At 34.3% G+C, this 18,973-nt stretch overlaps 1 protein-coding gene across 2 annotated transcripts in view; it reads left to right on the top strand.

Moving 5' to 3' along the window:
• Positions 1–18,973, top strand: part of EYS (eyes shut homolog (Drosophila)) — a 2,062,375-nt gene that overhangs the window by 1,685,027 nt on the left and 358,375 nt on the right. For both annotated transcript variants that reach the window (XM_011945635.1, XM_011945634.1), the window contains exon 32: positions 16,976–17,122. In XM_011945635.1, coding sequence (XP_011801025.1) covers positions 16,976–17,122 — 147 coding nt within the window. The remainder of the gene's footprint in view (positions 1–16,975; positions 17,123–18,973) is intronic.

The raw sequence follows: 18,973 nt of genomic DNA, 5'->3' as shown, positions 1-18,973 counted from the left end.
TATATCTGATATAAATGATGAATTGATGGGTGCTGACGAGTTGATGGGTGCAGCACACCAACATGGCACAAGTATACATATGTGACAAACCTGCACGTTATGCACATGTACCCTAGAACTTAAAGTATAATAAAAAATAAAAAAAAAAAGACTATTGATGTTCATGACTACCAAACAAGATGTTGTAACGGTTTTAAGACTGAAGAGGATTAGTGGGAATGCTGCAAAATAACAAGTTTGGAAACTACTATATATTTCTTTAGGGAAAAAAAAAAAAAAGCTTGCCAGAAGAGAGAGATTGAGTTTTGCCCAGAACATCCTCATTTTCATAGAGGCATTACCATCTTTTGAAAGAGTAAAAAGTGGCTGACTTCTAAGCTCTTTTAAAATCCAGAGGCTTTGAACTGACTACTACAGTAAGACACGCCGTAGAGGTCCAAAACATTAAACTACTATCACTAAATTCAGTTCATCCCCATATTCAAGGCACCTACAACCTGAGGCAAGATTTTAGCTAATGACTAAAGCAGTAAAATAGAAAATGAGAGTGATTTCTTATTTCCTTCTCTGTATTTACTTGGGTCCATCCTTGCTAAACAGTTTTGTGCTTGCTAGCTATTGCACATGTACACACACACACACACACACACACACACACACACACACATTCTCCTTCCTACTACCAGCTAATTCTGCTTCCTGGTAATTCTCCCTTCATCAGATTTCACTGTAATAGGCCTTCTTATTTCCTGCCTTCCTGATATCTCCTTCTCCATCTCCTCTTTATCACAGCAATTCAAAATATGTGTCTTATCTTTACCCAACTTGTTATTGGATTCCTAGAAGGTCATCATTCCATCTTTGTGGTTAGCTCTTCAGCTTTCTTCTATATTTGTAAACAGCTACTAATTATTTCTACATAAATACCCAACAAAATCAAAATGTACATACTGGTTCCATTACTCTCCCACTGCTCAACTCTTCATTCTGGGTTTCCCATTTTCATTTCTATCTCTATCATTATCCAGGTCACTCAGACTTTAAAACTTTGCTGTTTTACCTTGAGATCTCACTTCACCTTAACCCACAACATACTCATTGCCAAGTCCTGTCTCTGTTAGCTCAGAAAGTCTTTCCAATCTCTTCCCTCTTTTTTGCTATTACCCCCATTCTTAATTTGATCTCGACTTCCTCTCACCTGTACTATTGTTAAAGCTTTTTAAAAAACACTTCGTGTTCTTCCTAATTCAAGCTGCTTGTACATTGCTGAGAGCTTAGTGTTACTGATGTGCAATTCAAATTTTGCTGCTTCCCTGCTCATAGATGTTTAATGTTCCTGACTGCAGAATGAAAGTCAATTTCTTTATTCTGGCATACCAGCCATCTATGATCCTCCTCCTACCTCTCTTTCCAGCTCTATTTCCTATTAGTCTCCACACAGTTTGTGCTCCTGGTCAGCTGAACTTCAGACTTCTCTCAATGTACATTCCAGGTTGCTCCATTGCTCCCCTTGCTCATTTTCTTGCCTCTTTCCCCTGGTATGAGCAGCTAATTATATGCTGCCAGAAGTAGTTAATTGACTAATTTCCCAGTTAGAGTGGAAATTCACTGAATTAAGGGTGTACTTCTAGTGTATGTCCGATCCTCCCTCACACTTTGAGCAAAGTTCATTTGAAATATTTTTATAATGAGTAAGTGTTTGTTTCCTTATTTCATAATGTCTTCTGGCTTTTTAATGATGGAATTCATGTTAATTTATAACATTTTTCTTTGGCTGGTAAGTTATTTATCTAGTTTACAATTCTTTCATAGAGTGGATAGGAAAGATTTTCCTCCCATAACCACCATCTTGCAGCATATTCTTCCTCTAGAATTTTGATTCAAACCATCTTGTCCAGGCTTTAAACTGTTTCTATTGTAAAGGCATCATGTGGAGCATCTTTTTTCTCTGCCTATCATATTCCCTTTCTTCTACACCATGTTTCAAATGTTGTCTGTTAAGTAAGGATTTTTTTTTTTAATTACATGTGAATGTTCTGCCCTCTACTAAGCTAGGAAGTTGCAGGTTGGGGGAAAAAAAGAATCACTACAGATATTTGAAGTCCATGACAAAAAGATATGTTTGTATTTCTGAAAGGTATGTTGATGACTAAAAAAAGAACTTACCATTAATTATGTGGATCCATGTAATAAATATCAAGTTATATTACAATATGAAACTATTATTTTACTTTGGTAATGTCACTTTTACAATCAAAATATTCGTAATCGTCAAAATGTGAATTAAATATGCAAGAATTTTTGAAATATTTTAAAAATCATTATGTAAAACGTTAGATTTTTCTTTGCTTATAATCTATTCTAAAATAAAAAATACTAAATCCATTTTGATACAAATACTTGATGTAATAATTATATTTTGAAAAATACTCTCTTCATTCAACTGCGGCTTATCACAAGCAGCGGGTATTTTTAAATGGTCTGGAGTATTTGACATAATCAAGATTTTCTGATTGACAGCTTAATCATTTTGGTTTTGCCTTATGGGAAGGGTTTCTTTTTATTATTTAAGATACTCTTACGAATTAGTGTTGTCAATATTCATCATTTTAATAGTCAGAAAAGTCTGCCAAAATTCATTCTTGAAATCATAGCTATTGACTTTTCAAAAATTTACTTTTCATAAAATCTTCTAAGTTTTTTCTTAAGTGTGTTTCAATATTTTTCTGGCAAATTTCTATGTATTTTACCCACACTTTGAAATACTTAGAAACTTAATATTATATTTAAAAATCATTATTTCAAAAACATAAAGAATATTATGCTACACATTCAATTCTTTAAATTATCGACAAATGGCATAGACCAGGAGTTCCTAGCCCCTGGGCCACGGTATCAGTCTGGAGTGTTAGGAACAGGGCTGCACAGCAGGAGGACAGTGGTGATTGATCCATAGAAGCTTCATCTGTATTTACAGCTACTCCCCATCACTCTCATTACCTCCTAAGCTCCACCCCCTGTCAGATAAGCAGTGGCATTAGATTCTCCTAGGAACAAAAACTCTATTGGGAACTGCGCATATGAAGGATCTAGGTTGCGTACTCCCTATGACAATCTAATACATCACCCCCAGATGGAACCATCTAGTTGCAAAAAAACAAGCTCTGGGCTCCCACTGATTCTATGTTATGGTGAGTTATATAATTATTTCATTATATATCACAATTTAATAATAATAGAAGTAAAGTACACAACAAACGTAATGAACTTGAATCATCCCAAATCCATTCCCCCACCCCACCCCAGTCTTTGCAGAATGTCTTCCATGAAACCAGTCTCTGGTGCCAAAATAACTGGGGACTAGACTATTAGACTATTACTCTACATTTTTCATATTTGTAGAGACATAACCGATAAACATAACAAACAAAATCATCTTTTCTTGTTGTCAAGTTTGTGGTTTCTGTTTTGTTCTGGTATTTTATCTTTTGTTTTTGTTCTGGGGTTTTTATCTCATTTTGTTTTGCTTTTATGTGCATGCATGCATCATGAATATACATGAATAAGAAATACTGAATAAACCATTATTTATTCTATAAGTTATTAGACTTTTTTATTCGTCTATCCTCTTAAGGAAACTTTTCCTGTTTGGTCTCCAGGCAAGTCTAATTGAGAGAGATGATGCTGTTACTTGTGTTTCAAATAATTTACACAATCTTAAAAATATAGCACTGGGCTTCTACTTTTGACAGTTGGCACAGAAGATAGTTTGAAAACCTTCCCACTAAAAATTGATTAAAATGTTGGACAAAATAAAATAAACATTCTTTTGAATTTGTAGTTGAGTTCAGAATGTCATTCCCACAGTTCCAAAATAAGGGAATGCAGTAAGAACCAAAAAGCTGAGAGGAATCCCTTTTTAAAAGCATGATAGACAGTGATACCACAACATTTGCTGGTTTTAGCTACTTAAGATACAGGGTTTTAAGGCCAGTGTGAGACACACAAAAAAAAGATCTTTGTGCCTGAACAAAATCAAGAGTTGAACCTGAAAACTCCTAATAAATGAAGTTTAGAACTCCAAGGAACTTCAGATTAAATGACAATTAGCAGATGGAGGAGGGGGAGTGCCTAACAGCAAAGAAAAGCAACAAGAAAACTGTTGGTGCTCAGCCATGTCAAGTAGAGTTGGGTAAGTAACCACCCCCTACCCTAAGAATTCTTTAATGACCCTTCACCCTCCTCTCATATAAGTTCAGGGTTCTAACGCACTCTACAAATGTGGTTGAAGAAGTTCTCAACTAGAAATTAATATACAAAGTGCTAGTATGAAAGTGTCAGGATACTTGGAAGAAGCAAATGTACGTTTACTTTTGCAGATTCTACAAATTGGGTTACTATTGATTCTCACCAATAAATACCAACCAAAAACAACCACATAATAAAAAAGGGAATACCAGCTAAAACAGATGAGCTCCCCAAGCAAAATGCTGTGGAAAAAAAATAAACAGCAGCATTATACTCTGAAGACTTTTGACTATGAGATTCATTAAACTCAAAAATAAAATTAATATATGTCAAATGCTCAGGAAAATGCCATAGGAAATTGAAAAACAAGCAGGACAAAAGAAAAACTATCACAAAATTCCAGGCAATGTAATAAAATATACATCATTGAAATTTTAAAAGGTAAATTAAATAGCAGATTAGATATAGCTAAGAAAAGAATTAAAGAACAGGAAGTTAGGTCTGAACAATGTAGCAGAGAGAGACAAGGCAAACATGCAAGATAAGTTAAAAATGATTGACAGAAAGTGTAGTATATTTATTTTAGCATATATATAATTATTTTAAATCAAAAGCAAAATAGTATCTTCAAATTTCACAGAGAAGCTAAATATCAGTCTAGAAATTTCTGCACAGGTAAACCTTCATTAGACAATAAGGTCTAAATAAATATATCCTCAGAAAAACAACAAACTGAGAGGGTTTAGCATCTTGAAAAGGAAGTTTTTCAGAATAAGAAAACTATTTCAGAATTATAGTCTCAAATAATCGAAAAGAAAAAGATTGTCCATATAAAACAATAATTTAAATATATTTCTTGAGTTGAAACAAAATCATACAGAAAAAAGATACAATGTTTTTCAAATTCTCTGTGATGTTAATCTTAGTGTGCCAGTTGTCCTCAGCATGCTCCTTTATGTTTGTAGTTAACCCAGCAGCTAGCAGTAACTTGTTCTGTTTGGAAAGGCATATTTTAGGTGAAAGGAATGCTCTAGCTGAAAGGACCTATGAAGCTTTCCTAACTGTCAGCCTCCTTAATTTTCATGAGATTTATCCTCCATGCTTAAATACTCATGTATTTTATTAAGGCATCTAGATACTGTCTATTTCTGTGTCCGATCACCAGATATTATCAGCAAGATATCATCAACATGGTAGATCAAACAGAATGCTTGGCAAACCAGTTCCTCATAGATTGAATTGTGATACAGTGTTGGAGATTTAATATAAACTTGAGAAAAGACTGTGAAGGTGTAATTTTTACCCTTGCTAGGCAAAGGCAAACTAATTCTAAAGTTCCCCTCTTTTCAGAATAGAAAAAAAAACGGCTTTGCTGAATATTTACATACTAGGTAAAGAAAACATTCTTCATTTGGTTTAATAAAGTGATCACATCTGAAACAGGGGCTAATATTGTAGCTGTACTAATTAAGCTTACTAACTTACTAATTACTATTCATTGTCATTCTCAAACACTCATTTCCAGAGACTTTCCATACTAGCCATACCAAAGGGGGAAAAAATGGGCCTAAAATATGAATTACTATGCCTGTATTTTCAAATCTTAATATGACATTGAATTAAATAATTTTAGTGACAGTTGTTTCATTGGAATGATGAGGACAGAAGATAAATTAGAAGGATTGAGGCATTAGAATATCTCACTGTGGCCTTATAAGTGTTCTCCAATTTTCTGTGTGCTAATTTCTATAATTACCAATGACTTTATAATTTATCTTGCATAAAGATATTAATAATAATGAATGTAACAATAATGTGTATACCCACTACCTAGTATAAGAAATAAAACATTACGGGAGGATGTGGTGGCTCATGCCTGCAATCCCAGCACTTTGGGAGGCCGAGGTGAGAGGATCACGAGGTCAGGAGTTCAAGACCAGCCTGACCAACATCGTAAAACCCCACATCTCTACTAAAAATACAAAAAGTTAGCTGGGCATGGTGGCACGTGCCTGTAGTCCCAGCTACCTGGGAGGCTGAGGCAGCAGAATGGCTTGAACCCTGGAGGCAGAGGTTGCAGTGAGCCAAGATGGCGCCACTACACTCCAGTCTGGGCAACAGAGTAAGACTCTATCTCAAAAAAAAAAAAAAAAAAAAAAGGAAAAAAAAAAAAACATTGCTAACACATTTGAAGCCTTTGCATAACCCTACCACCACCTCCAGAATAAACAGTACCATGAATTATCTTTATCATCCATGTGTTTATTTGTATTCTTATATATCACTAATATATGTCATTTTTTCTAAAAATGTATGTAAATAACATGTATTGTTTTGCAGCTTGCTCCTTTTGCTCAATATGATCTAGAAATTTATCCATAATATAAATTGATCCATTTATATTTGTAGAAGTTATTTCACTGCTCCATAGTATGCTTTTCTATACCTGTATCATAATTTATACTTTTGATAATCTATTAATGGAAATTTAGTCTTTTTTTCTTATTTTGTAGTACAAAATATACTATTCTGGATATTCTTACATATGCTTGAGTACATTTGCAAGAGATCTAGAAATATCTAGGAAAACGATTGAGAATGTATGCACTTCTTAATTATTACTGGATACTGACAAATAGTTTTCCAAGGTGGTGTACAAAATGTTTACTGGACCCAGTAATATCTAACAGTTTCGACTAATTCACATCTTCACCAACTTCTGCAATTATGAGATTTCTTTATTTTTACCAGTCTGAAAGACATAAAATTATGATACTAATAGTGATTGAAATTTGTATTTTCCTAGTATTCATGAAGTAGAGTATTCTTTAACACATTTCACTTTTTATAACACTTTTTGCCAAACTGTCTCTTCTTGTGATTTCTCCAATTCTTTGTGTTCTGGTTTTCATTATTACCAATGACTTACTAGTTATAATTTTCTTCCATATTCTCCTCCTTCCATTAGCATGGCTGTAGGATACAATATGATAATCATAACAATGTCAGTATCCCAAGCTGTATTAAAGTGACATATTTTAAGAATGAATTAGCATCTAGTTTCAATCACACGGTCATGTTTAAACAGCATGGGTCATGTTTAAACGGCATGTGTCATATTCTCAGTGCCTGATCCACCCAGCCATGATGGGAACAAGTCTGGGGACCACCATCAAAGTAGAGGGCTGGGTCATAGCATGCAGCAATTTAATTGTAGCTTCACTTGTGTAGTTTTGCATGCCCTTTCTTAGTAAAACTTTGCAAACATATTTTGCAAAATATTACCCATGAAACCTCAATAAAAAACAGAACAGAGTGGAACACTTTTAATTAAAGCATCACAGCAGCCCAGACACTTGCTGGCTTTCTCTGTCTCCGGGAAAGGTTAAACTGGGGATGAGGGAAGAAATTTTAGAACAATAGAGATAAAATAAGGACATAACCATTGACAAAGTATTCATTAAACGTATTACATTCTATATATAAATCAATGGCAATATGTCTGAAGACTTCTCTGAAAGGGATAAATGTTTTCAAAAGATAAAATTACTGAAATGATTTAAGAGGAGATAAAGACCAATAAACTTTAAGCATATTAATGGAATCATTAATGTATGTTAATTACAATATTACAAATTTATTAATTTCAAAATTAATGAATGTTTAAAGTGCAGAGTAGTAGAGTATGGCTATCATATGGGGTAATTAGAGAATCAGGCAGTCTTGGAAGGTGAGTTAAGAATAGTCTTCTATGCCCAACTTAAAGGTTACTGCTACTATTTGCTGCCAATGAAGGACCAGGGAAGACTCTTTAAACAGAATAATAAATTCAAATTGGTGTTTAAATAACATAAATTTCACAGTAATTAACAGAGGAGATATGAAAGTAATGAAGACAAGTTAGGAGGTATTCAAACAGTACAGGCAGAAGATGATAGCATTACAAGTGAAGAGGAATCATTTGAATTAAATAACAAAATATAAAATGAATGATGTGAGTGGGAGGATGGGATGAGGAACAAAGGAAGAAGTTTGGATGACTATGATAAAATTGTTATTTGAATAGCTTGGTAGATGGAAATTCTAAAATTAAATGCAAGATAGAAATTAGAGGCATGTTTTTTCAGCCATCAAACATTGAGTATTTGCCAAAAATGTGTTATTTTCTGGGGGCACACAAAACAAAATTAAGCCATTCTGCCTGCATTTAAGGAACTCACAGCTGTCACATGGTGAGTCATACAAAAAAAAAAAATGGGCTATACAGTTGAATAAGAGCTGCAATAGAAGTATATATTTGTGTTGATAACAAGAAAGGTGTTATCAATTTGATATTGAAAAAGGTTACATTCAAAGAAGAAAAATCATAAAATGGGTTTAAATATTTTGAGTTTAGGTTACCTATATTTTTCCAAGTGAAGTCCATTAAGCAGATGAATGTGTTAGGTCAGGCACTCTCTGTGTTAAAGATTAAAATCTGACAGTTTTCAGAAATTAGAAAGTAGCTAAAGTTATAGGAACAAATGAGATCACTCAGGGAGAATTTCTAAACTAGAAAAGAAGATTTAAGAATAGACTAGAGAGAGAACAGTAGCTATTATGACATATCAAGTACAGTGAGAAATACTGATAGTTTTTCATACCTTTCTTGTTCTTGTTTTATTTTTCCTGCATTGAAGATATTGTTGGTGTGCTAAACAATGTTTTATTTAATAAGAGAAAGGAAGCGGGGTCAGAGCTTTGGGGCCTCAGATTTTTGACAGGATCAAATAGCAAATCATGATGATCAACTCTTCTTTAACAGAGAAATCAGGGATGAAAAAGTAATGCTAGATTGGATGTGACAGTGAAGGATGAGAAAGACTATTCTAAAACATTGTTTCCTTGTGCATTGCTTTGGTCAGATGTAGAGCAGTTCTTTTCATGCTTTAAATGAAGGAATGAAGTGGGTGCAATCAAAAGGAGAAATGTTAGTGCTGTTGCTTTTTAGAAGTTCTTTTCTGTGGTGGAAAATAGATGTAGCACAAATAACAGCTGTACTAACAGCAACAACAGAGTAGTCAATTTTTATCAGCACTTAACAAATTTATCAGTGTTTATGAATTAATAGAAATGTGAATGTCTAATGTGAAGAAATTATTCAAGTAAAAGTAATAGTCTATGAAACTCAAGTCATCTAAATCTAAACTAATTTTTTAAATTATAAAATAGGCAAAAATGTATAATGTGGTAAAAAAAGTTTAGTAGAATTTATATATACTATATTATAGTATATTCAGTATTATGTTTACAGTGTTTGTACTATATGTAAATATTTAAGATATTGATAGTCATAATCATAATCATTTTAATTATAGTCACTGAAAATTATAAATTGATTATTCTTATTTGTATATAGTATTTAAAATGTTATGCATCTTTAGATTTTACAATACTGTAATAATGTAGACAATTATAGTTTCTAAACTTTTAATATTAGTTAGATTCATTTTTTAAGAATGCTTCTTTGGGAAAGAAGATACATGAACTTATAAACGATGATATTCATTTAAATCACAGATTTTAATAAAATTAGACTCATAAGTGGAAAATGCAGTATTTTAAAATTAAAATAATAATTGCATCATATCAGTCACCTTTTTTATAAAAAGTCAGAGTTTGTATGATGTTCTTTCTGGGGAAGGTGAAAAACTACTCAACAAAAACATGTCAGTAGTATTAATTTTTAATTTCTATTGAGTAAATCAAATCTACTTCTATCATAGCAAAGAAATTGCAAACAATATTGTTTCTTCTGCTGCCAAGAAATACAATAAACTTGTATGTGAATAATTTGTGGCCCATTGTATTTGTAGCTTTATGTGTATTAGTGTGTCAGACTCTGAGGTTAGCTCATAGAAGGCCTTTAGAGAAGGCTAAGGGGATTTGTGCTGTAGACAAAAGAGCACCATTTCTATTCAGAATCAATAACGTTTATTCTGCTAAGTTGTATTGTGTTCGGGATAAAGATACTCATCTCTTTTGTGTTTTCTTTATAATATTCTGTTGTACTCTCTTGGATAAAATTGCAATGAGTTGTTATTGATAGTGGCCCTGATTCATACTATAGAACTATTCTCGGTTAAAAATAAAAATAATAATCCATACTTTTACCATAAGTTACCTCAAACTCACTACTGTGCTTTTGTAGCTTCCTTTGCCAATTTGAGATGGTGTTGTTTTTTTTTTAAACATAATTTAAGAACTTAAAAGATTCTCCTTCTTGATTAGATGTTCCCATGACTCAGAATTAACTTTATTTTGTGAATCATATAAAAGTTAATACAATTAGTTTGATAAATCTATATGATCTTTTAAGACATTCAAACATTGCAGAGTATATTTTAGATGTTATTTTGTAATCAGAACCCAGTAACTCAATACTATATAACATATTTTGTAAGACATTTAATATGTTTCATATAAAGACCTTGTTGGTTTTTTTATTTGTAATTGGAAGAGAAATAAATTTGGAGTGTGTTCAAATAGCATTGCCTGAAGAGGCTTTTGGAAGCAGCGGGAAAACACTCTGCCTAACCCCAATTAGTCTTGTTTTCCATATTCAGGGCAGTTCTGTTTTTCAACATATCCACTAAACATGGTGATAATGAAAATTAATATGGTTAGAAAGCAATTCAATAGCAAATGTTTATTGCTTATAATTGTTGTTTCCTGTCATAATTTTCATAAAATGTGTCAACACTGAAAAAAGATTCGAAGAGTGTGTGAGCAAGAAAGTAGGCAGGTGCACCTGAATAATATAATAGATGTGCTCCTGCAAAGCAACATGGAAGTCATTTTTTAGCAAATTGAATTATATTTTTATTGCACTATGTGAGTTCATTGCTTCTCAGAATAAGTAAAACCTAATTATAAAATCAAGTAATTTAATTCATACATAAACCCATATATAAAGACTATCCTTTCTCAAACATTTTCTGGTAGACTTATCAATACTGTGAAAAGCTGTAACAACAAGAAAAATGCTGGAATCTCATCACCTTTCTCATCCCATTTTATTCATAAAATATTTTCTGATTTTTGTTTTCAAACTACCACATAGGATCACTTTAGTTGTATTTGTATAAGAATATAGCATTTGCCTAACATGTGCAAAATTGGACATGCCATGGGGGGATCAAAAGTGGATCAAACACAGATCTTTTCTTCAGAGACTGTATAGTATAGGAGGATAGAGGAGATAGGCTTATGGACTTTCCTTTTTATCTAGTCTTACATCTCACATTAGTTTCAATGCTCCTGGTGACAGCAAATGTCAGGACAAATGGTCAATGTACCATGACACATTTGTCCAGGACCTCCCCAAAACATCTACAACTCCTAACTTGGGGTTTCCTTCTGTGAAGCTAAAATTTAAGCTCCATTAGGGTAATCTTTATATATTTGCTCAACACTGTATTCCTTGATGAGTTCTTGGGATGTAGTAGTCACTTGATAGATGTTTGTTGAATGCGTTGAATTCATTAGTGACTCCCAGTAGGATAGGCAAAAATAACATGAAGAAACAGTGTCTAAAACCATGTCTATGGTAGAATCAACAGATATGCAACATCCAAATAGTTTCCAAGTTATATGCTAAGGATCCTACTTATTTACAAGCCAAGTCCATCTCTTTGTAAACTTAACCATTTTCCTTTACTAATGGCATCCAAATTAATGTCCAAACTTCTTCTAGTGTCCAGCTAGCTACATTGCATCTTAACTTGATTGGCATATGGCTTTTCTTCTTATATCATTAAAAACTGATGCATGTGCAGTTCAGCATCTGCAAAGCTGCTGTTCCATCAGTGACATTCCAACTATGTTATAATCTTTTCTGGTCACAAGAAAGGAAACTTACCTCCTTAACTCATATTTTCCCCAGTGTCTTCTTAGAATTCACATGCTTAGTACATTCTGTTTCTAACAATTAAAGTCACTTCACTGCCTTCATCCAAATTGTTAGGTTTACTGTATTACCAATTCCATAGTTACGCCAACAATTGTAACGTAGGATAAAAAACAATATGTAGACTAAAAGAAAACTGTGGATACAATGGCTTGAGGAGTTCAAATTTGGGAGAATATTCAAGTAGGCCTTGAATTAAGGGAGAAATTTTATACCTAGTATTTGAGGAAGGATGTTCCACAAAGACAGAACAGTGTGAACACAAGTAGAGCAACAAAAGAAAGTTGGTTCAACCTTATTAGGAGATATGTATGTGTAGAAGCACTAAAAAGTAAGACCATGGAGGGCCTGGCTTACTTGATAATATACTGTAGTCACTGAAGTTTTTGACCAAGGGTCTGCGGTAATTATGATTGAATAAAATTGACATGGCAGCAATGACAACTAATAGGCACTTTAGGAAGGAAAGCAAGTTAGAAAGAAGCCACTGCAACAGTTTAGTTGAAACAATGAGAACTTAAACAAGGGTTATGGTAGCAGAAGGAAAGATACAAGGTCTGATCTAAGCAAGAAGTGTCAGGATCTAGAAACTAGTTTGGGAGGAGATGAGTAGATAATGATGCTGAGTTTCTAAGCTTGAAACGCTAAGTACTGTGAGTTAGAAACTGAAGGAGCAGCAGATGTAGAAAAGTCAGAAATGATTAGAGGACTCAAGACAGAGGACAGAGCCTTGGAAACGATGTGTGTTATAAAGTGGTTGAAGGAACAGTCTGCAAAAGGTAGGTAAGAAGACAGCCAAAGTACAGAACAGTGTCATGAGAGACAATGAAAGAGAAAGTTTTAATAAAAATAAGGGCTTAATATTATGGAGATTTCTAGGCATCAGTGCTCATAAGCACTGATGAAGGATTTGCTAACAAGGCCTTAATAACCTTTGAAAAGAAAAGATTCAATAAAATGCAGAACGACGTAGGTAAATTTCAAAGAGTAAAAGATTGTGTGTAGAGGCCAAGAAATGATAACTTTTGTGATACCATATAACTTAAGTCAAGCAGTTTAATAATACATAAGTTGTATTGTTTATACCTGATTCTCACAAGTAACCTTCACAAGTTATAGGCATAAACAGGATGTTAAAAATAAACTTTCTTTTGCACAACAGGATATAACACTATAAACAAATGAGGTGCCATACCTAAAAGCAAGATTTAACTAGAAAGTATCCTTGATTTAAAAAGGGTTTGTATTTAGATGAGAGGATTTTTTAAGAGATAATTTTGAGAAAATGTTTTTGAAGAAGGCTGTCTTGTGGACCTCACTCCCCACCCTCTTCCACCCATCGTATCTGACAATGTGTTTGGGGATAGCTACAGCTGGATCACTTGGAAAGTAGCACCATGGACTGTTGACCTATGGACTCATACATTCATAGCTGAGCTAAAGCAGCACTGTGTGTGTGCGTGTGTGTGTGTGTGTCTGGAAGGAGAAGGAAGGGGAGAAAGACAGAGAAAGGGCTGGGTGGGATGACTCACACCTATAATCGCAGCACTTTGGGAGGCCAAGGCAGGTGGATCACTTGACCTCAGGAGTTCAAGACCAGTCTGACCAACACAGTGAAACCCTGTCACTACAGAAAATACAAAAGTTAGGCAGGCATGGTGGCGTGTGCCTGTAATCCCAGCTACTCAGGAGGCAGGGGTTGCAGTGAGCAGAGACTGCACCACCGTGCTCAAGCCTGTGCAAAAGAACAAGACTGTCTCAGAAATAAAAATTAGAAAAAAACAAACAACACCACCAAAAAAAACAGTTTGGTTGGAAATTAACTATACCCCACATACAGCAGGGCAGGAGATGATAGGGAATTTAAGAGTCTTTACCATGTACTAGATATGTATGCCTCAGGAAAAGCAACTGGCCTGAAAGTCATTTTATGTTCTTCCCAAAAGCTCCTTCTTAAGTTACTAAGATGACCTTAACACTCTTCTTAGCTTAACTAAACTTTAGAAAGGATTCTTCCTGACTCTAGGTCCCTGGTCTCCCTTTTCTTGGAGCATTAGAAAATTTTCCATATTAAATTATTTCTCTGTTTCCTTTGAAACATAAATCTTTTAAATATCTTCTTGTCAGTTCTACCAGTGAGGAATTTCTTTCTTAAGGGTCTTGGAACCACTGCTCCCCTGAAATGTAATCATAAAAGAAGATAGCACCCCATCTGTCCACCTCTAGGGGAGGGTATAAGACTAACTTCAATGGGTGTCTTGATCCCAGTTGTAAAACTATGTCCTGATACAAAGATAAGAGAAAGTTTACTTATCCTTTGAGTAAAGCCAATTAGCAAACACGGATGGCCTGTGTTCTCTCTCACTCCAGCTCTTAAAAACTCTCCCACCCTTTATTACAAAGGAATTGAGTTCAGACTGAGTTCTAGCCTCTCCCTTACTGCAATAGCCTTGAGAAAAGTCATCCTTGCCTATTCAAATTAATCTGTGCAGTGTTTACACTGACACAGGCAAGTCATTGTCAACAACAAGAGTTTGAAAAATCAGAGTAAGACCAAGATAGAAGTGACCAGCCAAAGAAGGCAGGGTATGACTGCAAATCCTAGGTGTGGCAGTTGACAAAGGGTTTCCAAAGATTGAATTAACATTCATGAGTCATAGTGTTGCCAGATTTAGCAACTGAAAATATAGGATTCTTAAATTTCACCTAAACAGCATTATTTTTAGTATATTTCATGTGATGTTTGAGACATACTTATACTAAAAACTTATGTGGGCTGGGCACAGTGGCTCACGCCTCTAATCCCAGCACTTTGGGAGGCTGAGGTGGGTGGATCACCTGAGGTCAGGGGTTCGAGAGTAGCCTGGCCAACATGGTGAAATCCCGTCTCTACTAAAAATACAAAAATTAGCCCGGCATGGTGGCACATGCCTGTAATCCCAGCTACTCGGGAGGCTGAGGCAGAAGAATTGCTTGAAGCCAGGAGGTGGAGGTTGCAATGAACCAAGATCAGGCCATTGCACTCCAACCTGGGCAACAGAGCAAGACTCTCAAAAAAAAAAAAAAAAGAAAAGAAAAGAAAACACAACAACAAAAATCTTATTTGTTATTTAACTGAGCATCCTGTATTTTATCTGGCATGCCTACCATGAAAGAAACAATCAATTTCAAACATGTTCCCTTCCTAAAGAACAAGATGCCTGGTTACAACAGTACAATTGCCATTTCTAACAGCTCTTCTTTACTGTGTCATCTTTCCTTTCCATCCCACCTTGCCGTCTCCCCCATTCAAAGCTGAAAGGGTCAGAAACAGCAGCTAATCTGAAGGAGAGGTGATAAAATGAGAAAAAGAACAGAAACCGGGGTTACTTCTGCCCCTCAAGGAAGACAGCAGGTGTCAGGCCACCTAGAGATAGACTGGTGAAGGGGGATAGGAGAAATCATATCTCTGATGGAAGATTTAAATGTTACTAAATTTCTTAGACTGGATATTAGCTTCTCACTCACTGTATGACTTAGAGAGATGGTAAGAATCATCAGAAATACTAAATGTCCATCCAGTGGCAGAGAAACTCCCCCCATTGTGAGAAAGACAAAAAAGAAAGTTGGCTGGGCACGGTGGCTCACGTCTGTAATTCCAGCACTTTGGGAGGCCGAGGTAGGCAGATTGCTTGAGCTCAGGAGTTCAAGACCATCCTGGGCAACATGATGAAATCCCATCTGTACTAAAAATACAAAAGTTAGCCAGGCGTGGTGGCACATGCCTGTAGTCCCAATTACTTCGGAAGCTGAGGCAGATGGATCACCTGAGCCTGAGAGTTTGAGGCTGAAGTGAGTCGAGATTGCTCCATTGCACTTCAGCTGGGCTGACAAAGTGAGATACTATCTCAAAAAAAAAAAAAAAAAAAGGAAAAAGGTTGCATTTTCAACATCCTATGTGTTGCACTTGTTCAATGTACTAATTATATTTTAATAGATATGACTATAGATCTATATCAATGAAATGTTTCAAATTTTATGTGCATCAAGATTTTGTGAGATTATTTAAGATAAAAATAATTCTGTAAGTCTAAAACTAATAACCTTGCATGTTATAGTAATACTACTTATAAAATATCTAATTATTGAAAAGCACTAAATATTAATGAACATTAATAAAACTCCTCAGTATGACAGTTCTCTAACCTTTGTGTCACAATTTTTTTCACTTTATTGACATAATTACGTCAAATAAAATTTATCAATTTTAAGTGTATAACTCGATGTTTGTTTGTAACCCAAAGGATAAATGCTTGAGGTGATGGATACTCCATTTACCCTGATGTGATTATTATACATTGTATTCCTGAATCAAAATATTTCATGAAACCCATAAATATATATACCTACAATGTGACCACACAAATTAAAAATTAAAAAATGCAACCTTCGCATCACAAAATATTGCAAAAGAATCTGGTGAAGAACTGTGATTTCACAATGCAAGTACACAGATTTTTTTCAGACAATTTCAGGGTGTTTGTTACTTCTTAAAAGCCATCCATGAACATCAGATTATAACTCTTATTCAGTCTTTTCCTCTATACTGGTAGTTCATTATTTGAGGCAATAAATATAAATTTATTATACTTTATATCTAAAGTTCTTAAAATTGGACCTAATATTTTAAATATTAGTGTTACCTTTTTAAATGAATGTTAACTATAAATGCTAAGTTTTTATCTATTTGAGTAGCAATATAATGCTATCAGAACATATCAATATGATTTTCTTTTTTAGATGCAGATTTATTTTTTCCATCTTTCAGTGGAAATTCCTATTTAGAACTGCCGTTCTTGAATTTTGTCCTGGAGAAGGAACATAACAGAACTGTTACCATCTTCTTGACTATAAAAACAAGCAGTTTAAATGGAACTATTCTTTACAGTGAGTATTAAATGTTTGACTTCTTGTATGTCATGTTTCTTTCTCAAACGTTAATCTATTGAATCATTGATTTATTCATTTAAATATTGTGAGAGAACTTTTTCAGACAAGTGCATGAAGCATTACCAAAGAGAAATTTTAGTTCTTTGTAGTTTCTCTACAAGTTTAATTTATGAGTCATTCAATGGAACGTGACTTACAAACAGGCTCTGGAGCTGACAAGACAAAATTTAGCAAGCATATGAATTTGACAGCATATGGCTACGGCAGTAAAACATAAATGCTGCAAATGTTTCAGAGTATACTTTTATGATATAAATCACTAAATATGAATTATATTCAATACTTGATAACTTGGGAAAAGGCATTCCAAAGCTGGGGTTCATTTGACAATCAAGTAAATTCGTACCACTCTTTTAGCAACATCTATTATCTTGATATAAGCTGTTTTCTTCAAGTAGTATTAACAGTATTTGCTTAAGGAAATGCCTTTATATGCAGAGTTCTCTGCATTATGCAATTTGCTCATAAAGGTCTCTATAAGCAGAATTTATGGGCCTCTTCTCTGAATGAACATCACTAAGCTGTATTAGCAGCAGTGTTCAAAATTTGACAATTGTTTTCTCTTTTGAAATAAATGCACAATCGTTTTAACAATTCCTCATATTGGAGGGGTAATGTCTTTTGTATGTTAACAGATTATCCCCTTTGGGGCAACTTATTTCCCAAATGATTTGCTCCTCTGCTTTGAAACAGTTTGCTAAATTGATTCATCATTCTGTACTTTCTAAACAAAATATAAAAGGTTTTATTATTTGACAATGAGTAAAATGCCTAAAAGAAGCATTTGGGGAAGCCGGGTGAACTTAGTAGTTTTCATCATGAGATTAAAACTAAGAATTTATGTTATATTTTAGAAAGAAAACAACTTGCCAGGGTAGGCCAGTATTATTTATTCCCCAGGAGCAGAGGCACCCATGTTTAAATGATAGCTTAAGAGTGTCTGATTGATTTATGTTAAAAGAGAGAAGAAAATACAGAAGAAAAACTTGTTTTTGTATACAAAATCTAAGTGCTGGTACATGCCCATGAAATTTGGAAGTAATAGCGCATTGCAGCGTAAAGAAAACAAGAACAGAACAAAAGACACAAACAGAATAATTGAAAGACACAAAGAAAAGTGATTTTCTGGCTTTGCAATTTTTTAAGTTATATAGAATTAGAAGGTGTTTTCTTGGGGAAAATGTATTTCTACCAACTAAAAATAGCTCATAGTTAAAGCAGCACCCAATCACTGGGAATTCTCCTGCTCTGGGTTCATGCTCCTGGCTCATGTCCATACCGACACTTGGATGTGTTATTCTTGAAGGCCAGAGAAATACCGGCCAAGCGTATATACACTCTATTCAAGTTTGTACTTTCATTTAAACCCAATAAAAGTCAAGCTGATGATAGTGCCATAAGATCATTTCTGCCTTCCTTATTCAATGACCTACAAAAACAATCAAACTAGAAATTATTAGTAAGAAAATAATGTCACTGTAATGATTATCCATTTCTGCCCTTATATAAATTGTTATTGTTATAGTACCAGATTCATCAAAGCTGTTTACTCTAGAGAGTTTTAGAGCCCATGAAGGGAGGAAATATTTTGTTTGTAAAGCATTCTTTCTGTTCGTTTGTAAGGTGGTGATTTCATCCTTCAGTGTTGGGAATACCTCAGCAGAATGTTTCCTGGGGTTGCTACTTTCTATCCTCTTAGATTTGTCATCTTCATGAAAAGCCTCACAACAGATGAGCACAAAGATTTTTGCAATTCAGTTAGATACGGGTAATTTAAAAGGTGTGTCC

This window comes from Colobus angolensis, unplaced genomic scaffold, assembly GCF_000951035.1.
Source record: "Colobus angolensis palliatus isolate OR3802 unplaced genomic scaffold, Cang.pa_1.0 Scaffold241, whole genome shotgun sequence".
NCBI classification, from domain to species: domain Eukaryota; kingdom Metazoa; phylum Chordata; class Mammalia; order Primates; family Cercopithecidae; genus Colobus; species Colobus angolensis.
This window is presented reverse-complemented; position numbering and strand designations above follow the sequence as displayed.